This window comes from Fundulus heteroclitus, chromosome 2 (assembly GCF_011125445.2).
Source record: "Fundulus heteroclitus isolate FHET01 chromosome 2, MU-UCD_Fhet_4.1, whole genome shotgun sequence".
In the NCBI taxonomy this organism is placed as follows: domain Eukaryota; kingdom Metazoa; phylum Chordata; class Actinopteri; order Cyprinodontiformes; family Fundulidae; genus Fundulus; species Fundulus heteroclitus.
Genome location: NC_046362.1, coordinates 6,786,787 through 6,809,533, shown reverse-complemented (window position 1 = coordinate 6,809,533; position 22,747 = coordinate 6,786,787). Strand labels below are relative to the sequence as shown.

General features: G+C 40.0%; 1 protein-coding gene across 8 annotated transcripts in view; it reads left to right on the top strand.

Annotated features, from left to right (window-relative positions):
* LOC105926254 (transcription factor SOX-6) overlaps positions 1-22,747 on the top strand; it is a 173,809-nt gene that overhangs the window by 110,751 nt on the left and 40,311 nt on the right. For all 8 annotated transcript variants that reach the window (XM_036146508.1, XM_021316357.2, XM_036146529.1 and 5 more), the window contains 4 exons: positions 4,565-4,737; positions 8,410-8,478; positions 20,018-20,138; positions 22,427-22,506. In XM_036146508.1, the coding sequence (XP_036002401.1) occupies positions 4,565-4,737; positions 8,410-8,478; positions 20,018-20,138; positions 22,427-22,506 (443 nt within the window). The remainder of the gene's footprint in view (positions 1-4,564; positions 4,738-8,409; positions 8,479-20,017; positions 20,139-22,426; positions 22,507-22,747) is intronic.

Here is a 22,747-nt window from a genome sequence, read left to right as displayed (position 1 = left end):
AAAATCAAAAAGGGTTTCTGAAATAATGAAATGCAACATTGGATGAAAAAAAGAATGTGATGCAGCAACGTCTGGGCTCAGATCCTGTTCTGTTGGAGTTCAGACAGACCTTGCTTATTCTCTAAAGGGGCTAAATCGTCAATAATGGTGTCAATGACTGGAATTATGGATGTGCAAATTGGGAAATTTGGAGTTTTGGACTTTTTTGTGATTGAGAGGGTAGTGAAAAGTGTTAGTGGTCTCAGATAATTGAACTAATTTCAAAATGTTATGCAAAATCCACTATTTTAGCCCTTAAATGGTATACATTTCGTTGTGTGCTTGGCATCTCTAGGAGTGCATAAAACTTGCACGTAGTCTGTCCAGGAGCTGCATAGATATCTTTATATTCTGTGTGGGTCATATTATTCAAGCCGTTCAGTTTTCTCTACCCTCAGTTACGTTTCTTGAACAATTACGTCATAGTATTTGCTGCAGAGATGCAGCCAAGCTCAAAGATACCAAAGCTTCGAGTGGATAGGTGAAAATATGTTGTTGTTGGGTATATTAACCCACACAATACATTACATCGTCCCGCAGCACTCTACAAAAAATTGCTCTGCAACCTAGTGGGGGAGCTGGGTGTGTAGTGCCTTCTTTGCATTTAAAGAGACGGCACCAAAAACGCGCTGCTCTTAGACAAACCTCAGAACAGGGGTAGAAGAGGGGCTGTGGGGACACAATAATGGTATATTCAGACCAAAGCATTGCAGTTCCACTTTTTCTAGACCACAGCTGAATGATTTCAATGTAAAAAGGAAGGCATTACAAACATTATTGTCCCCTTTAATATTAGACAAAGGTATCCTGGGTAAATACAAAAAACTGTTTCTGAATAAGTGTTTCATTCATGACGATATAATGCTTTACGAATTAGCCTGACCCTATTTAAAAAAGGTTGGCATCCCTAAACCTAATCACTGGTTGTGTCACCCTACTCAATCACAGTAGGTCTTTTACATCATTGTGGGGTAATTTTGGCCCCCTTTGTCAGGCAGAATAGTTTTTTTTTTTTTCAGCTACATCAGAGGGTTGTCACAGCACCTTAATTAGATTTAGAAAGGATAAATCCTTATAGTTACCTGTGCACAATAACATTGTTGCAGGATGTCTCACCAAATGTTGTGATACTGACTTTCACTATCTTCAGTATCAGGAGATCTTTGATCAACTGTTCTAGGGTCAGTCTTGAAACTTAAAAAAAAAAAGAAAAAAAGAAATTCCACTCTCAGATTTAGAAGTGGTATTTCAAAGACAGTGTTTGCAGCAGCAAAGGAAGTTCTGTGTGAAGAATTAAAAAGGGTCAGTGGTTAAGAAGCACTGGATCACTTGTCGAAGATGGCACCAAGAGAACTTGTGGCCCCTTCCTGCACAAAAGTAAAGGAAGATTAAATTCATCCAACAAAGCTGAGCTTACAGTTTTTGCAAAAGCTGATACGGAAAGAGGTGCTTTTTTTTTAATCAGTTCTTAATAACAGGGTGGTTGCATTGATCATTTTCAAAAGGGAATGTTTGAAAAATGATTTTCAAACATTTATATTTCTGTAGCACAATAAATTAATATTTGCAATGGTTTAATGGTTGTTAATTTATGTATTGTATTAATGCACATCCAGGGAACATTCTTAGGGTTAAGGGTCTTGTTCAGGTGAATCTTGATGTGCATCATCACCATCAATAATGCACATGTATTTTAAGGGTATACAAATGTGCATAAATGTGTTTATGTATTAGGAAACGAATCCTCCACAACATTTTGCATAAGTAATGTTCCTGTAATACATTTTAGATAGACATTTTAATTGAAACAGGGTTTGTCTCCAATTGAAATGAAGTGTGACTGTAAAAAATCCCCTGAAGATACAAGATTTCTCGTTCAAACACAGAAAACCCACATTAGCCAAACAGGGCGAGAAAACAGCTAATGGCTTTCTGTTTTGGCTAGTGACCTCAGCAGGTGTCAGGAATAATCCTGATGGATAGGAAACGGAAATATCTGCGAAGGTTATTGGTGCCAGAAAGTGTTGTAGGAACGCAAAGCAGCACGTTTGGAATGCACAGCCTGTAATCCGCAAAGATGAATCATGGAGCTGTAATCGCAGTTGTTGAGTTTACCCAATAGGTTTAACTTTTTGCACAGAATGTGGGGAAATATCGAAAAAGTCAGTATTAGTGTTTTTGTGTATTTGTGATTTGACGGGGTTATAAAGCATCCACCAGTGTTCCCATTATAAACAGCTCAAAGGGTGAAAATAAGGCCAGATAGGAGAAGCGACAAAAGCACAGGCTACAGGGGTGATGAAGAGACGGAAAGGAAGGAGTTGGATAAAGATTTTAGAGTTGAGGAAAGAGGGGAGGAGATAGGAAGGTGTTGATGACAGAAGATATAGATGCAAAAAGGGAGTTGGAGAAAAAGCAGAAGGAATGAAAGCAATAAGTGATAAAGACAAGACTAAAAGAAACAGTGGAGGGTGGAATTGGGCACATATCTGGAAAAAAATGGAAAAATCAAAGTGACTATGGTTAAATCAACACAGGAAACGGTGAGGAAAGGTGATGCAAAGGGAAGGATCTGAACTAGGAGGTAACTGATAGGCAGTTTTTTGGGTAAAAATCAAGAAATTCAAAGCTTAAAAGAGACAAGAAAAGAAGAATGTTGTCTTTGATACAGGGGTGCTTAGGGATAATTTCTGTGTGTGTGTGTGTGTGTGTGTGTGTGTGTGTGTGTGTGTGTGTGTGTGTGTGTGTGTGTGTGTGTGTGTGTGGAGGGACAGTCTGGGGTACAATAGTGCCCTGACAAGACCACAATGGAGACTTTGTTAGTATGCAGGTAGTGTTGGGGCCACCCTGCAGTCTCCCTACATGGCCCCAAGGCAAGACCTTACACACAAACACACACACACACACACACGCACACACACACACACACACACACACACACACACACACACACACACACACACACACACACACACGCAGACGGGAAGTTCGGAACATGATAAGCTTTAGTCTATGTGCAAGATTTACATACTGACAGGGACACACGTCTTCACATACAAAGTCAGTCAAAACAGAAGAACCTGGATATGAGCTCCTGTGTCTTTGCATAAACACAGACCTTTTTTATTGCGGATAGAAATAAAAATAATTACTCTTTAAATCACAGAGTAAACATAGTAAACCCAGTTTTCTTAGCTTGCGTAGGGATGTAGGATGCGAAAAAGCAATTGTCTTTTTTTCATTTTCAAAATAATAGTAAAAGTAACCAAATTCTTTCTTTACAAGTTGATCTCACGCACTGTCTTCTAAAAGGTCCTCAGGATATGGTAAGATTAATGAACAATATAGATATTTAACAATTCAGGACAATTGATAACCCTATATTGCCTATTAGCCTTTAGTTTCAATGGCGTTGGAAGACACATTGCCTCCTTACACTAAAGCATACACAGTTTGATCTCCACATGAGACAGCCTGCCACAGTTTACTTCTCACGCGCCATGTGTACACCGTACATTCACCACTGCTACAGAACTGATATAACAGCAATGTAACGTTACTTAATCTCACACTTCACAATCCATGCTTCAATCACCTCGACACACTGGATCCTTAAAATAAAGTCCTTATAATCCTCCGTCTGATTAAGTGGATTTTTACGCTTATTTATGCTTCGCTAACTATAATCCCACTAGCACATTTTCATTTGTATCACTTAACTTTTACACCACAGAAAGTGATCAAAAGAACCGTAAAGGGAAGCCTTAGCTGATGAGTGTTATTAGTTGATAGAATACTTGCATACCTATTGTATTAAAACCTTTAAAAAATGAAGGGATTCCTATAACCAGAACTGGAGTTAATAAGTCAGTTAAAGCATTGTGAAAGACAAAAGGGTATAAAAATAAAATTGACATCATGCTCTACTGGAACTTTCAGTTCCTTTTTCCTCAAAAGGCAACTCTTGGCAGTATTGTCTGCCTTTTGTCTTTGTTACCCTGTGAAATATTATGTGTGTGGAATAAGTTTGGGTTGCTGCTGATGTCGGCCCACAAACCTCTCAGGAATGTCTAAATTGTAAACCTGACAAAGGTCGTTAACATCTACATATTTTCAAAAGGTTAACTCAATTTAATTTTATTGTTCTTGTGAACAGACACTGGCTGATAACATGTAGAAACAAGACAGTAGATAATAAGTAGTGAGATGTAACAACAAGTCGAAAGATTTATGGGAATTGAGGTATGAGCACTTTTCAAGGGGCCAAACAAGTTGTTTTGAATTTGTGCTGGAATTTAAGTGTGTGCTTCCATTATGAAATTTTGTAGAAAAGATAAAACGCCCCGAAGTGCTCCTGGCTCTGATCTGGGAATTTTATACTGTTATCTATCTGAGCTGCCTCTTGCTCTTAAAGAGTGTGGAAACTTGTTTTCTTCATTTGTGCAGTTTTAATTCTCAGGACAATCATCGTTCAGTCTTGTGTTTATATGTGTTGAGTGTATCAATTTTACAAATATTTCCTCAGGTACGCCGGAATCGCTCGAGGAAAAGGAGCGCCAGCTTTCGACCATGATTGGTCAGCTGATCAGTCTGAGGGAGCAGCTTCTGGCCGCCCACGATGAGCAAAAAAAGATGGCAGCGTCACAACTGGAGAAGCAGAGGCAACAGATGGAGTTGGCCAGGCAGCAGCAGGAGCAGGTAGGAATGGTCCTGACAGGTACTTGTAGACGACACTACTGATAAATTCAACCAGTTCCATTCAGAGGCGGTCAAATACAGTACTTTCTTAAAGTACCTTGTATTTTTTCAGGAATAGACCAACCGTTGTTCAAAAAGAAATGTATTTCAGATGTACCCAGGTTGATGATAAAAACCTAAAGATGATTTATACTGTAGACCACCAGAGCCAAATACATCCATATCCCTGATGGTGTGCCTGGGCTCACAATGGGTTTGTTGTTTGGAACCCTTTTGAGTGGACTAAATACAGGCCATCCATCCATCCATCCATTTTCTAAACCACTTTATCCCTCATGGGGTCGCGGGGGGTGCTGGTGCCTATCTCCAACGTTCACTGGGCGAGAGGCAGGGTAGACCCTGGACAGGTCGCCAGTCTGTCGCAGGGCAACACAGAGAGACAAACAGGACAAACAACCATTCACACACTCACACCTAAGGACAATTTGGAGAAGCCAATTAACCTAACAGTCATGTTTTTGGACTGTGGGAGGAAGCCGGAGTACCCGGAGAGAACCCACGCATGCACAGGGAGAACATGCAAACTCCATGCAGAAAGACCCAGGGGTGTACTCGAACCCAGGACCTTCTTGCTGCAAGGCAACAGTGCTAACCACTGCGCCACTGTGCAGCCCAATACAGGCCATATCAGCAAAATTAGTTGGGTGCCCCATTCAATATAAACTGGGTATCCAAAAATCAGTTAAAATTGTGCAACATATTAAGGACCATTAAGGACCCATATAGTTCCCACTTTTTACACAGGGGTGTTCAACATCAAACATTTGTAGGCATTTAACATTGGGGATTCATAAAATCTGCAGACAATGCCACATGGGGACAAATTTTTCTCCCAGATATGTAAATATTAGCTGGCGGCAAGTTCATAACCGAGCCTGGCATATAAATCACAAAGATGTTCACAAGTGTTTTTTGTTTACAAGTCCAAGTCAGGTCTCAAGTATTTAATGATGAAGACAAACATTTCTCCTTTTTATCTGTCTATAACTGTTCAGCTCTCTAGGTTAGGAATTTAAGTCCTTTAGAGTCTGCCCATAGACCTTATTCAACGTACAATAAAGGGAATAAAAATTAGTTACTCTTTGATCTTTTAAGATTTATGAGCAGTTATATTTTTTTCTTTCAACATTTATTTAAACAGACAAAAAAACTGTTATGGGCTTCTTTCTGTTTTTCTTAAAACAATGTAACTGTGGTTCGTATTTAATCTTTGTTATGACTTTAACGTGTTAGTCCATGTGTCCATAAGGTATTTTCTCTTCCTATACACTGTTGTATGTAAAGTTTGAAGGTTTAATTTACATTCTGAGTACTGTAAGAGGATTTTTAAATTATTAGGATTAGATGTTCTAACGGTTCTACATTTAAAATCTTTATTAAGGCTCAACTGTGAACAAGGTATGCTTTAAACTGCAACACAATGAGCAAGGTGCAGTTTAGTGGGTAACTGAAAGAGAACGTTTTTGAATCAACTGAGCAGGAAGCAGTTTTATTTTGATAAGTAGGAAGTGTCTTTCCGCATAGGCAGAGAGCTTAACATTTATTTTGTTCTGAAATGGACCAAAAGTTATTTTAAACGGCATTCAGTTGAGGTGGCATCTACTAATTAATAAATAACTGAATTAATAACACTACAAATGTCGAAAGACTAAATATATCTCGTCCCACTTGTTATACACTAGGCTGTTATTTTGTATCGCATGCAAGAACTTTAGTGAATTTACCTGAGGTGGGGACTCCCCAATGACAAAACTTGTTTTCTTTTAATTCATCTTCTTCCTAAGTTTTATTTTCATCACAGGGATTTATGCTTTATATTCTGTCACTGGTACATATGTATAATTAGCAATTTATCCAAAAAAAGAAAAAGCTGTGAAATTGATCATATTGAAGAAATGGTTTGATGTCTTTACATAATTAAGTTAGTATATAATATTACATTTTGTTTATTGCTAAACTTCTAACCATTCCTAGGTAATCTTCAGTTTGTCCATCAATATCCTTTTGCATTCACCAACAACCCTAAGAGTGCATTCTTCTTATTCCTGTATTCACATCCTTAGCACTTTTTTTGTTGTCTTTAGGACTTTTTGCAGTAGCTTATTAATGCAGGTGTGAGCTTTTAGGTCAATGACGAAAACTGCAAAATGTTTAAAAGAGGGGGAGAGAGAGCAAGCATAAGCAAATAGGTGTTTTACGTGCGCTGCTCTTTGTTTTTGCTGTTTGTCGACATGTCACTGTGGGCTGGCATACGACAGGCTCTGTTTGGACACGTCCACACCTCCCATCAAAACACATACCACCTTTCAGGGCTTTACAAAGGAGCAGGCGAGATGTGGAGAGTGAAAAGAAAGACAGATTCCAATATCAGCCAGTCATTTGGCTGTTGAGACTTGATAGGATAATGCCCTACAGACAAACCCAGAAAAATCTGCTTTTAATGAAATATGACATGTGTGCAAATGGGGCACCGCCTCCCATTCAGAAACCTGTAATTAAGTTTCGGAATAAATATACTAAACGATTCCTCAAGAAAAAGAAAAAAGTAGAAAAAGCAGCTGCTTTTGCTCAGAATGGGTGGAAGTAGTTTAACAACAAGTTCCCCCTTTAAAGCTTTTACAATTGGCAGGTCCCTGTGAGCCATCACCAGATAAGACTCAACCTTTTAACATGATGAAAAGTCGTTGACATTAGACAATCTCACATTTATGAAGTTGATGGCTGCTTGTGTATAAGTGTTATAGAAGAGGGGTCCAAATGATTTCGAGGTGTTGTAAACATGTCAGTTTTAAAGCTTCACTGCAAATTGTGAGACGTGTTCACAAACCCCACTTTTACCTGCAACATATTGTCAACCTGACATGGTCGGAGAGCTTAAAGATAAAAAAAAATATGACATGCAACAGGTATAACATTTTGTACCTATTTTACTTTTCTCACTTCCTCAGTACAGAAACATTTTGCGTACTTTTACTGTCTTAGCCTTAGCTACAATACTTTGACGTTTGGGTGGTAGCATTCAATTTTAGCAACATTTTGGGGAAGACTATGAATTTCGGTTTCTTTCTTTCTGTTTTCAAAAATCACAAACTTATGTTTTGAAGAACCTTAATCCAATAGGATGCTATGCTATGTTATGAGACAAATGCTAATTTTAGCATCACTAACAGTTAGCCAGCTGCGGCGTTCTCACATTACTTATAGAGTGTTTTTATCTTCCTATTGCTGTCACCATTTCTTCTTTCCACTGAGGACCCAAATGCTGATACAAAAATGGTTTAAGAGGAGCGGGGATTTTTTATCACTACCACTGAGTGTTTGGCTAGACCGGCTAAATAATTGTCCCAAACCCAGATACAAGTTATCAAGCCCCAAGTGCCCATTTTCATATTTGGGGCTTACAATAATTAGTTGTACTTCTCTAGACGATGCTACATGCTGACTAGTTCTTTGCTTTGCAGATAGTATTTTATATGAGAAACATTGTGACGTTTTAGTTAGTTTTCCCAGATGATATGAATTTCTGAATGGAAAAACGATGTTACTGACGAGAAATGCACATCTGGTGTTTTCAACATCGACACTTCTATTATTGTTGTTCTGTGTGCGCAGATTGCCAGACAGCAGCAGCAGCTTTTGCAGCAGCAGCACAAGATCAACATTCTCCAGCAACAGATTCAGGTTAGTTGGCAGAGACATTTTCCAAACTCTGCACCCACATACACCAACTGTCTTTGTCAATGAAAAAAAAAAAAAAACCCAGCTGAAATCTCCCACTCTTGCTTGCTTTTTTATTTTAATTTGATTTGATTTGGTCCATCCCTTTGTAGCTGTCCACACTAACACACATATTTAGAGCAACTGAGATTTTCTGCTCATTTTGGACCCCTCACCAACAACTGCTTTAAAAAAAAAAAAACAGTCTTTGATGTTTGGACCAGATATTTGAAATTACGGCAAACAATTATATATAGACCCACTTTTCCCGTGCCAATTCTGCCTTTATTGGAAGTTCATCAAAAGGTTTTGGTGGAGTTAGAGTTAACATTATTGCCACCTGCTGGCAGAGTGTTTTTTTTATTGGAATCTAACTAACAATGCTGATAGTTTGTTTTTAAAACCAGAGGAAAGAAAATATCCAGAGTAGTGTAGCTCAGGCCAAAAGCTTGAGGCCTATCCTCACTCTACAAGAGCAGATAAATTTGTCCTCGGTCTCATGGCTGAAAGAACAAAATTACATCATTCTGTTTCTGCAGCCTGGGTTAGGGAGTTGCTGCAGCTTTGACATATATTGTCAGCAGAACCTTTTCCTTATGTAGTGTCCAAAAAATATTGTCCAAAATTTTGTCAGAAACTTTAAGTGGATATGGTTACTGCACTGACAAATGTAGCAGTGGGAGGGATCAAAGGAACCTCTTGTTGTCCAGAAAGAACTTTGTTCTTGCCACTTTGAGTGAAAGAACAAGAAAGAAGATGGGTTACAGAGCTTAAGAAACTCGTCCCAGCCTTGGCCGTCTAGCCTTAAAAATTAAACAACTTTCCACTAGATCCAACTGTGTGTCGTGTGTGATTAGAAAAACAAGGGAACAAAAAAACATGACAAAAAAACAATGGCTCATGGCCTTTAGAATTCTAGGTATGTACAGAAATACACACAGTACGACACAATGGTGAACCGGTAATTGCACTCGTTATGCCTGGGTCATTTGCATTGATTGCTCCATGATCAATATTCCAGAACTCCCAATGCTCCTGCCTTCCTCTTTTCTCCCCTAACATGTCCATTCACCACCCCCCCTCCTTTCTGATCAAATTTCATCTTTATTCATACCGCTTATCCTTTCATTAATCTTCTTTACTGTATATTTGCCTTTATTTTTATTTTTTTTACCTTTTTACACGTTTCAAAGGCACGTCTTTTTTATTTTGCCGCCTGATGCGCATGCAGACCTGGCTAGAAACCACCAGCTGTGAATTAAATACTGTCAACTTTGCACACTGTGGCTAATAGCCACATGGGAATTTGGTTCAGTTTATTTATACAGTTTTTGTGCTTGGACTATTGCTAAATCAAATCAGCTTTTGAGCCAATCTGAATGCACTTAGCGCTGTGATCATTTCAGCCAAGTATCCACTTTTACCCCCCACCCGCTGTCATCTCCCAGCTTTGGATCTCCGTGCGCTCTAGAGGTGTGATAGAGTTAATGAGGGGTTGTTTTCTCCCCGCTCTAGCTTTTTTTTTTTCTTTTTTTTTTTTATTGCGAGACCCCCCCTTTAGATCTTAATAAAGCTCGGATCGGACTTCGTTAAGATTCTCAGCCCCAGGGGAGAACAAGTCCATAAAAACCGGCTCCCGCTCGGATCCTCTTCCACGCTGTGAAGCAGTGGATACTATGTCATGTTTGGTTTTGAGGATGAAGGGATGTGCAAAAAATAGCTCTCCAGAGCAGCTTGTTATCGTATAGAGCTTCAGGAGCATCAGCTGTTAAAAGCGACCCGGTGTTACTCTTGTTTCACGCTTTTACGTTTCTTTCAGTTCAGTCCCAGCGTTCTCTCTGAAGAAAAATTCGAAGCAGTGAAAACAGAACCCCAGAAGAAAGCATTTGTTTTTCGTTTTAAAAGCTGCTGAACATTAAATGCTCCCAGCGAGGTTACAGCAACTTTTTGTCATTTATTTAAAGAACAATAGCACACTTCTTGGCAAGCAAGCCCAACTTAGCAAGAAGCATATGGTGGCTCTACTGTACGGAGGTGTAGAATTATTCTGGCTAAGCTCCAGGGTTTAGTCGCTGGGGTACGGGCTGTTTACGCTGTGTCGGATGTGTATTGACCTTAAACACACAGGCAGCGCTGCAGCGGTCTGTTTCCACTTATCAGTTCCAGACCTGAGCTTCACTCAGGCCAATACTCAGAGGAGCTGACCGAATGCTACTGTTTCAGCTGAGAAGAATAGGCCTCAGTGTGCCAGTTCTTCACATCTCAATTTGAGAAACGAAATTTTGTCCAGATGGTACAAATAACAAGTCAAAACATAGTTGTCGGCAGAAAAGTTCAACGGTTCTATGAATTTTTCCTGCATAATAAAATTAACCCAACTCCAGCTTTTCCTTATTGTGAATTTAATATTTTATAAATCAGAACTGACGTATCAGGAAGGCTCTCTGGCTTTTAACAACAAAGACTCAGCTGGAGGGTATTATTATTTTTTTTTTTATGTCTGCGTCCCTCTTTTCCTGCTCCGGTCTCTGGATGGTGTGAATGTGTTTGTCAGCCACCGTGTTGGGGGAGCGGAGTTCAAAGCGTCCTCGGTTTCCTGTCATGTGGTTTTAAATGGTTCGAAGAGCCAGCAGGAGACGTACAAGGGTTAAAGAAATGCTTCCGAAGGCCTCATAGATATACTTACCAACAAGAACACACAAAGGAGTGAAGCGGTGCGCACCGTAAAGTCAAATGCAGTGTTCTGAAGTGTTTGCCCCCCTTATAGATTTCTTCTGGTTTTGCTTTGTTAGAACACCTAAATGTTTCACATCATCGAACGATATTTCAAATAAGATAAAGATACAATCTGTATAAAAAAAGAAGTACTTTTCTAATTATTTAGCTTGATAAGGGTAAAACAAAAAAAAATTCCAAAACCACATCTAGGCTGGATTCCTACCAGACCTCTTGAACTAAAAAGATGTTAAAAAAGGGACCGTTCTGACAATATGAGGTGGGCTAAAAGGCCTCAAGAACCAACACTGTATCCCCTGATTAAAAGAGATCTAAAAAAGATGAGAAATAGAGTCATCTATCAGTCTGACAAAAAAAAATCCCTTTAAAAGCCATTTCTAAGGTTTTAGGACTCTATCCAGCCACAGCGAGAGCCATTATCCACAAATTGAGAAAACATGGAACAATAGTTGACCTTCCCAGGAGTGGTCAGTCACTACAGGAGCACATTACGACTCGCCTAGCAAGTCACAACAGATCCCAACCCAACATCTGAAGAACCGCAGCCCTCACTTGTTTCAGTTAAGCTCAGCGTCGTGACGTTTGGCAAAATATTCTGTGGACTCACGATGCAAAAGTAAAACATTTCATGAAGTGTGCGCCTCGTTACATCTAGTCTTAAACTAAAAATACCCTTTTAGAAAAAAGATCACAAACAGCCAAAGATGAAGGTGGTAGCGTGCTTGTCGGAAGCTGCTTTGCTGATTCTGCACCTGAAAACGTCCAGCCATCAGTTTCCAAGCCTGAGATCAGGTGCACTTTTGTTTTCACTCAGGTTGTCTTTGTCTAGCATTAAAATTAGTCTGATGACCTGAGAAAAACAAACAAAACATAAAAAACTAGAAGAAATCTGTCAGGGGTGAATATTTTTTACATCGCTGTATGAAATGCATATAGATAAATACTGCTTCCCATGTGTATTTGTTCTTATGCCACACAATGAAGAGACAGTTGGCGTTAATGCATAATCACTTACATATGGACAGTTCATGCCTTGCCCTGACACAAACAACATGCACACATGCTTGCAGCGGTGGCGGGCCCTTTGTGTGCCATATAAGCAGTGGCCCAGCCCAGCCTGGTGGCTGACAGGCATGTGTCTTTGTTAAGTCAGTTTCTATAATGGCTCTCATATGTGGCCCATTTCCTTCAGGCCCACAAAGACGCAGGCCCTAACCACACCGCCTGGGCCCTAGCTAACGGGCTAATTAATGACTGCAAAGCCGCACTCCTCCTCCTCCTCTCTGTACTTCATTTATAACTCCTCTGTCTCCTCCTTTACCCGCCCTCCTCCGTCTTTTCTGACTTTGGATTCTCTTCTCCTGTTTTTTTTTTTTTTTTTCTTGTTGTGTCCTGTAATATTCTGACCCTTCCTGTTTGACTGGTGACATAGCAATTGATCAAAAACGACTGATACTCTGTGTACTAAACATTAAACAAGTCAAATGAGGACTAAATGATTAGTTATTTTATTAGTCCTGATAGCTTATTGCCCTCTGTAATTCAGCTGTTTTTACTGTCTGAATCAGAGCCAAAAGCGCTTCTCCCGTCAGGGTACCAGACAAGCACAAGCACAGCAATCCACTCAGAAACGTGGACGAGAACTCTTGAGGAGCTAAGAGGCTGTTAGATGGATAGGCAGCTTCTAAGTCAGCACACACAGCTTGCAGACAGAACAACTGGAAAGCCCATATTGATAATTGTTGCTTTCTTTTCCTCCATGCCACCAGATACCTTTGACAAAAACTACTTTTTACCTTGTAGAAAATATGTGTGTGTGTGTTTTTGTACTTGCAGCTGAGTGAGAAAATGTTTTTTCATCTCATTTTATTAGTAAAGCCAGGACTTTTATGTAAAGTGAAGAATGAAAAAGGTCCTCACTTTTTTCAGGGCTAGGGGTTAGGTTTAGGACTAAGGTGTCAATTAGGCTTAGGTTGGGTTTAGGGTACAGTAAGAACCGGTGAAGGTTAGGGTGAGGCCATAGAAAGGCTTGTAGATGGATGGAAGTCAAAGCACGGTCCTCACTATTAACGAGGGTGGGTGCGTGTGTGTATGTGTGCGTGCGTGTGTGTGTTGTGCGTTTATTAAACTTAGTGCAATAGAAAACAAAATCACAATAAGGTGCTGTCTGTCTGGTGCCATTTCTCTCTTTTGGTAGTGCGTGGCCCTTATCAGTGAACATAAACTTTAGTAAATAACATATAAGCAGATCAAATTATATGTCAGATTTAAGCTTAGTTGTGACCGTTATCTTCATAATACAGTAAATCTGCCAAATAGAAATAAACATATGCACTAAGTTTAAGTTGATGAGTATGAAATGGTATATTCAAGGGGAAGAAATGGAAGACACCCCATTAAACGTTCAGTACTTTATTAGCAAACGATTACATATGGATGTTTAAACTTGCTTTGTATTTCTTTTTTGAAAAAGAAATCGATCTGACTCCAGTTAAACTACAAAACCTTGTTTATTAATAACACAATAGTTATGATGAAACATGTGTTATCATGCTGAGGAAAAGGTTCGTAGTAGCTAGTACCTAGTGTTGTCCCCTTTGGCTGAAATGACTTTAGTGAGATAGTTAAGATAGTGTTTAAGCTTTAACCTTTAGTGATGGTTTTAGTCTCATCTGTCAAAAGAAGATTCTCACCGGCAAACTTTAGCTTTCCCTTTGTGTTCAACTGGTGCTCTTTGCAAACTTCTCATGGAAGTTAAACCTGTGCAGTCTCTTTCTGATTAAATTGCAATTTTAAATAAACATTAGCAAGACTCTGCTGTTGGTTCCATGATGACATTTTAGGGCTTTTTGAAACTTCTTTCAGCATCTTGCATCCTGCTCTACGGGTGTACTTGTTTGGAGGACGTTTTGGAGGATGGGCCGTAGACAAGTTAGCTGCTGTTTTGATGTCTTCCTCTTGTAGACTATTTTCTGTATAACAATGTGTTAAAACAATTTTTTAGGCCTCAGAAAACTCTTCCAATTGCTCCATGGTGCTCATCACTCTCACTTAAGCATTGAAGGGGGGCCTGGGCACGGGGACAGGTCGTCATCACATGGGCAACATAGAGACAAACACCTAAGGGCAATTTGGAGAGACCAATTTACCTACCGGTCATGTTTTTGAATGGTGAGAGGAGCCAGGGTACCTGGAGAGACCTGGTGCATGCACAGGAAGAACAGGCATACGCCAAACAGAAAGACCCCACGGCAGGATTTGAATCCAGGACCTTCTTGCTGCAAGGCAACAGTGCTACCAACTGTGTAGCCCATGTCCAAATATAAATATTTTCATACCCCCATACTTGGGGTCTGAAATGAGGGTAGTAATTGGCAACGAAGTGAAAACAAGGAAGCCTCCTCAGGTGAAATAATACAGTTGTGGAAACTTTAGCCTCAATAAGCCCAAAAATACAATTGAAACCAATGTAAAGCTCAAGCTTTTGTACTTATTCTGTTCTTTTCAGCTGGAGACTTTCTGTTGTTTTCCTTTCCTCCATGCCACCAGATACCTTTGACAAAAACAATAATTTTACCTTGCAGAACAAGTTTCTGGCCTCCCTTCATCTGCCTTAGTGTTTTAACATGTTAGATCTGCAAAAACAAGTCAAAACACAAAACCCAGTCAAAGTCATTGACTGAGCGAAGCAGGGATTGGTCCCATCGACAGAACAAAACAACCGTTTTTGTCAAAGCAGTCCTGCTAAAAGACATAAAGACAGTGTTGGCTAAAACTGAAAAACCTTTTTTAAGCAACACACAAATTGGGTACACATTTGATCAGGATTAGTGCAACTTCTTAAGCGTTATGTCCATATACGTCAAACAATATTTCTGATTATGGTTCCTTAAATATCTAAATATGCTAACCTCTTGTAGAAAGATCCCGTATTGGCATGAGTTTCTAGCAATATAAGTACATTTCTAGAGTGTTAAAAACATATTAAACAACTAAAACTGAAAATGTTCTAGTCTCAAGTGTAGACAGATATTAACTAGCTACACTTTTACTAGACCGTGGTTATGTTTATAATGGCTTTCTTAGCCGCATTGTCCATCTTACTAAACCAGAGTTAGCTTGTTGTCGCTGTCAGCTGTATCTGTCCACCCGTCACTCTGCTAAAAATACTTAAAGAGTGGAGTAAACTGTTGTTGGTGGATGGGCATAAGAGAAAGCACATTGTGACGCTTTTCCAAGTCTCAAAGTGGTTTGGAAAATAGCCTGGTGAACTGGCCATCATCACTGGTTCAGCTGGCAGCCAAACCCTGCGTATCTTTAGCATGGTAATGTTGATGTCGTTTGGCTAAGAAAACACCTCAAATTTAACAATGGACTCTTTTAAAAGTGTCAGTGGGATGTCTGGTGATATAGCATTGCATCCCATGGGTGGGAAGATTTTCAGTTTGATTAATTTTAAATGACAAAATTAAGTGAAAATGGTTCAGAGAATAGTTCTACCCACTGAGATTTTACTTGCTTTTATACATGTCCATGGTGATATGAGATCTTTCCTGTACTGAATGTAGGTGGTACTACTGAGAATGATCTATACCTACTGCACACAGGTCAGTGTTCTGTTAGCCCAAAGCTTGGTAAAATCACAAACATGTCCCACAAAACGCAAAGCTCTGGAAACAATCGGATTTTTATGGTGTTTAACGTATAAAACCGTTATATTGTCTCGCTCCATTCCCCAGGGGACCCACCTGTCAATCTCCTTTTCAAATTGCCGACAATTTCTCCGCAGATTTACATAGTCTAGCTTCAGTCTGAGCTTTGCACCAAGTCAAGTGTCAAACTCGCACAGTTGCACATGTGCGTACCTGCTAGCTAGACAACACCATATTTTTGTTTCTCCTCGCTCCTTCTTAATCACGTCTACATGGAGACGTAGCACATACATGCTTTTTGCCCCCCCCCCCCACCTCCCCCTAACCCCGCCACCCTCGAACAACAGCACCATTAATTCTGAGTGTGTACACATGCTCCACGCTGCTTAGGTGTGTATGTCAGTGTATGTCTAGTGGGCAGTTAGAGGACGGGGACTCTGTGTTTTCTTAGGGGCTGAGCAGAGGGGGGCCCACCACTGCCCCACCTTCCCCATCCATTCATCCAGTAGCACCCCCATCCATCCCCTCAGTAAAAGGAGATCTTTGTGTGTTTGCGCTGCAGAAGCTGCCCCAGTCAGTCCCAGTGTTCCCAGAGGAGCACAATGAATGGGAGCATTTTGTCCTACTCCATAACCCCCCCCCACACACACACACACACACACACAGACACACACACACACACTTCTCTATTTCTGGTGATTTTAGCCATTTGGACACAGACTCGTTTTTCGTCCTCGGCCCTACATATCACAAGACGCTGGACTACTTATCTTTACGGGCGCGTATGTCTGTATAGCATTGCCCCAAAAGGGCATCTGCTACCAGTGTGAATGCTTGCGGGCCTCAGACGATATTGATCTTTTTTTTAGGGGGATCTGAACGACTCCGTCAAGAGAGCCGGTCAGCCGATACACTCATGGACACCAAGTCGCGTTGAAAATCTTTAACTGTTGCTTAATATCTTAAAGAAAGCAGCAAAGAGTTGGAGTAGCAAACTTACAGTAGATGGGTTCTGATTGATTGTGTTGCTAAACACGTGTTTTTTACATTCATAATTGAAACAAAATCTTTGTGGATAATTTGTGCAAATGTTTTTTTGGACAGAAAAAAAAATGTGTTTGGAGGTAAGATAACAGGGTATGTTTTTCACAAACCTGATGATGTAGAGCAAAATGAACGAGAATCCGATTTCAAAACCGGCCTCCTAAATGCGATATTACCGAACAGACCAGCAGTTCTGCTGGCACACCTGGTAAAATTTTGTAAAATGCCTTACAATAAAAAAAATAGTTGGTTGCAGTAGCATCATTTCTCACTGAAAATTTTAGGAAAAAAATCCAACCTTTTTATTTGAGTATCTCTATTTCATGGAGAAAAACTTTCTTTTTAGTTTTTGGTGTAGTTTTCTTAAGTTGATCGGAGCTTTGTGACCTTCTCATCAGTAAATTATAACTCTCTGTTACACTTATATGTCAGGCTTAGCATATCATTGATACCAGGCATATATGTCTTTAAAAAGCTGCATTCTGTATTCTTAAAAAGCTGTATTCCTTCTGTATTTTCCAGTGCAAGATTGTGTAGCTGCGATAAAAGATGCACGTATTTAAAACATTTCTTTGCACATATTTACCAGAAGTGTCAACAAATTAGTCTTCATCTATAATTATGGGGCTTGTGCTTAGCTCACAGATCAAAAGGACATATATTTTTTTGCATTTTTAAACGTTTGCATTATTCATTCAATGTCAAAGCTGTGGTCAATTACTTTCCAGTTGATCTGATTATTAATCAAATTATAATTCTGGTGCTTCAGAAGGCACAACCCAGTCAAAAAGGATCCTGTTCATCCTCTGTATGTCTCTGTTTAGTCATGCTGTTTAAACCTCCCTGCTGCTTATCCTTCAACTCCCTGCTGCACGCATAAACATCCCAGAGGACAGTCATCTTATTTCAGTTATTCAGCAGCGTAACCCTGCTGCACAGCACAGACGCGGCGATTGCAAACTTCTGACAGCTTATTATGAACTGCACCAATGGGTCAGTGGTGTGTTTTAATAAAGGAGATGAATGGAATGAAAGCCGAGAAAAAAAAATAGGCCACAGAAAAACTGCTAAATAAATACTAATAACGTTTTGATAAGCTCAGGGTACATCCAGACTCAATTCGGGTGAAATTGAGGGTGAAACGGCAGCCTCTTCTAAACATTTGTCTTTTTACTTTGTAATCTTATCTAATCTAGCTATTTACTTCGAATGTGGGATTTAACTGTATTAATTAATTGTCTCATAGAAAGAAATGAAATGAACACACATAGGCTCATACTTCTCCAAGCCAATAGTTGTGGCACTGTTTATCAGCCCAGCTTGGTGTGCCCACCCCTGGATCTTTTAAAGGGATTGTTCAGATGTTTTTGAAGTGGAGTTCTGATAAGAGGTTTTGAACAGCCAATATCTTACCCGGAGTAGGTCATTCTGTTTGCATCTTCTCTTTAATAAAAGTACAGCATAGATGTTTTCCATGGAGGGCTGAGAACTCAAGTCAATTTCATCTTAGTGCTCCTCCTTTTACCAATGCACATTATCAGCTTAAAACAATTAGGAGGAGAATTAAAAAAAAAACATTCCCAGAGAAAGAACTTGAAATTTAATGCAAGTGATGGTCCCATAAAGGTTTCTTTTTATTCCATCTTTGATAACGGTCCAACCCATTTATAAATGTGCATGTTCCTACTAATCAATGTCACATATTATGCTTATAAAAAGACATGGTAGAAGTTTTGTTTAATTCAAACTTCTCTGTTATGACATATTTATCACCTGCATATGGATATCAATCAATATTAATATCCTCCTCAACTCACATTTCCTAAGCATTCCCAATTAGCGTTTCATTTGCAGATCTGTGAAGGTTCCTCATCTTTCAGAAAAAGATTTTACAACCGAGAAGGCCAAAAACAAGTGTGAGAATGATGAGAACAACAGTGAAGGAGAAGAAAAACGGCGGCATGTAAAAGGCGTTCTTTTTCACAAGTCGGACAAAAACTAATGAAAAGAGAAAGGGATGAGATAAAGGGCAAGAGATGGAAGGGAAAGTACAGTCTGTTGGTTTAACACTGTCAACCCTAATATATCGCCGCAGGGTCATCTTTGATATGCTGCCTTCAATTGGAGCCGTCAGCGCAGTAACTCAGTCAAACAAGCAGTCTTTAAAGGTCTTTCAAGCCGACATGAAAGGCAGCTTTTAGCCTCGGTGTTGTAGTGAAGGCATTTAGTGCAACACTTTTACACTTGTGCCTGAAGAATCTGTGTCATAATTTGTTGTTTAGTTTATTTCTCTTCAATCTTTATTCAGCTTTTAAAATCTAAATTATCCTACATATTCTATGACGTCCTCTTGATTGGTTTTCTTTATTTCAATACCTCTGTTTTTCTGTTTGATTAGGTTTTTAGATTAATTTCCCATCTTGATGTCTTTTTGTCTTTAATTATTTTTCCTTTAATTGAATTTTTTTTTTGCTGCATTTGGGCTTTTTGTCCTTTTCTTCCCTCGTTTTTACGCTGAGACTTGACATTTTACTTTTTAGTTGACCTCCATTATCTTCTTTCTCCTTACTCTCTAATTGAGAATGCTGGCTTTTTTGCGTGTTAAGCAGAAAACATATCTTTTACAAAATTAAAAGTGCAAAAACACATATGCAAAGCAAATCAGTTATATGTACAATACAAAGCCAGCAATAAAAGTATTTATTAGGCACAAAGTACAAGTATGTATTTAGTCTTTCCTTCAGGGCCCTCAAAACCTTTCAAAATAAATGTCACAAAGTGCTTCATAAAGATAAAGCATAGTAACCAAGTTAACTCAAATAACATGGAGGCTCTAAAAATGCTTGATTACTATCTGAAAAGTGTGGAGTACAATGAAGTTGCAAACAAGGGAAAATCTATAAATCATTAAAATTTACATTTTGAGACAGTACGTTTTTTTTATTTTATTTTTTTTACAAATTGCATTTATCATGAAAGCTTGGCTGCGTGGAATGTGTCAGTCAAGGTGTTTTCAGTGACGTTAAATGATTTCACCTCCACCTCTCCCTCTTGGTCCGGCTCGCCCTCAGGTCCAGGGCCACATGCCTCCTCTGATGATCCCCCTGTTCCCACACGACCAGCGCTCTCTGGCTGCCGCTGCCGCCGCACAACAAGGCTTCCTCTTCCCGCCCGGCATGTCCTACAAACCCGGTATATTTACACCCGCCACCGCACACACACCCACACACACACACACACACACACACACACACACACACACACACACACACAGAGAGAAAAGCACTCGGACTCCAGCCAATAGTAATGAGGTGTGTCAGGTGAGGAATGTTCTGGAAATGAGTGGAGAGATTTACAAGCCACGGTTATTCACTTCAGGATCAATGCGTTTGGACACAGAGCGGTCTGGAACATCTCTTTCTGTGGCGTCCGCAGACCATGTCAGACGCACTGCACACCTGCAGCATGGCATTTCGCACATTTCTCACTGCTACACATTTGCACGTGCATACACACACAGTTCCTTGCTAAGGTATTCGTGCACCTTTTCAGGTTATACGCAACAACCACAAACTTCAGTGTTTCTTATTTGGATGTTATGCGACGGACAGAACAGAAATTTACACACAATGTTTTTAAAATTCTTTGCAAATAAAAATAGTAAAAACTGTGGCTAACTTTTTTTATGCAGCCCTCTTTACTCTGCTACCCTGAATCTAGATCAGGTGCAACCAATGGCATTTAAAAGGGATCTGCTAGCCCGCCCAACAGAGCCCACATGTGTGTAATTTCATTTTACTATAACTGTCCTTGTTGAATGTCTCAGAGGTTTGTTTTGAGAACATTAGTGAACAAACAGCATCATTAAGCCCAAGACACAAAGCAGACGGGTCACGGATGGAGATGTTGGAACAGTTCACTGCAGGGTTTGGTTACAAGTCAATATCCCAAGCTTTGAGCAACTCAAACAATGCAGTTCAATCATCTTATAAAAACAGAAAGGGTATGACAGAGCTGAAAACCTACCGAGACATGGCTGTCCATCTAAACTGACATGCCAGGCAAGGAGAGCGTTACTCAAAGATCAAGCCAGCAGGGCATGAAAACTCTGGTGTAACTGCAGAGGTTCACAGCTTAAGTGAGGCAATCTGTTAACAACACAACTACTAAACCAATGATACATGGTGATGGCAGCATCATGCTGCGGCGATGCTTTTCTATAGCAAGCACAAGGAACTGGTTACAGTTAAGGAGAAGATAGATACTGTTATTATGGCTAACTCTAAAAGAAACCCCATAAGAGATATGATAGACTCATGACAGGAGTGGTTGCACCTTCACGCAACACAACTCTACATATAAACATGCAGGAGCTACAATAATGTCCTAGTCAAAGTCCAGATCTAAATCCAATTAAGAATCGGTGGCCAGATTTAAACAGGTATGTTCACGGATGCTCTCCATCCAGTCTGACTGTGAGAGGACTGAAACTTCAGACGAATGCTAAAACACCGTCAGCTGTGACTGCAGCGAAAGGCGGCTCTACAAAGTTTTGGCTCAGAGGGGTTGCATACTTTTCAGAGCTTCATTCTGAAAAGGTTTGACAACTATACAAGTTTTGTTCCACTTCAAAATTATGCTTCACTTTGCTTTGTGAAATAAAATCCTACTAAATTACATTAGATTTTGTGGGGTAACTCGAAAAAATGTGTAGAAGTTCAAAAGATGTGAATACCTTTGGAAGACACTGTGCACAGAATTTAGCTGTGGTGCATGTTGACCAATGTAAACGAGAACTACTCCTCAAAAGAAACCCATGTAGCATGTTTCAGCAGTTCCCATTTTTCCTCAACAGCATCTTTTTGGCCACACCTTTGCACAAAGTCACGCACGGTGTGCGGTATTGTTTTTCGCAGAATGCCACGCACCACCTGCTTTCTTTTCGTCTTCCCCGTCCTTCGCATTCCTCTCTTCCCGTGCATTCCTCCAGGTGCTCGCCCGACACAGGTTTTGCACCGAGCCTCCGCGGTTCAAACAGAACCAGATCGTTTAGTTCTACTTGGCGGGCACACGCTCCCACAAGGCTGCAAACAGAAGGAAAAAGCAAAAGAAAGGAGTTAAAAAGCCGTCATTGTGCACTCTCTTTTCGCTTCGATCTGTTTTCAACAAAGACCTGGACATGGAAAGCCTTTTAAGGACAAACAGTAGGGGTTATACATGGCACTGGCTTATGAGCTGGTGAGTGCATCCCTTTGAGCGAGCCTTGCTCAGCCTGGTCTCAAGCACTTATGTGTGCAGACAGTGAGTCTTATTAACCTCTGAATAAAGCGTTCCTGACCCTTCGTGGTTATGTATAAAAACATGAGCGGAGGAAAGGGAAGGAGAAAAAGAGACAGGCTGAAGGTAAAGAGCAGGTTTGTTCTTGTGCTGAACTCCCTCCACCCTTCCTGTAATATGCATTGTTTCTGATTGTTCACCAGGCGAGAATTACCCAATGCAGTTCATTCCCTCAACAATGGCAGCCGCAGCGGCGTCTGGACTCAGCCCGCTACAGCTGCAGGTAAGAGGACGACACCTTGACATTTCATCGAACTGAAGCCTGACTGCACGGTCAATGCAAACCGTTTTGAAATACAAATGTATTCCTTTTTCCGTCTGTAGAAAAGCGAGCTTTCAAGTAAACTTGCACAAAGAAAGGGTTTAACAATGGAGTGGTGAAAGAGAAGAGTGTTGTGGCTGATGAGTATGCGAGATGTAGTTGAATTAACTTGAAAGCACTTTTCAACTCAAGGAAAAAAAAA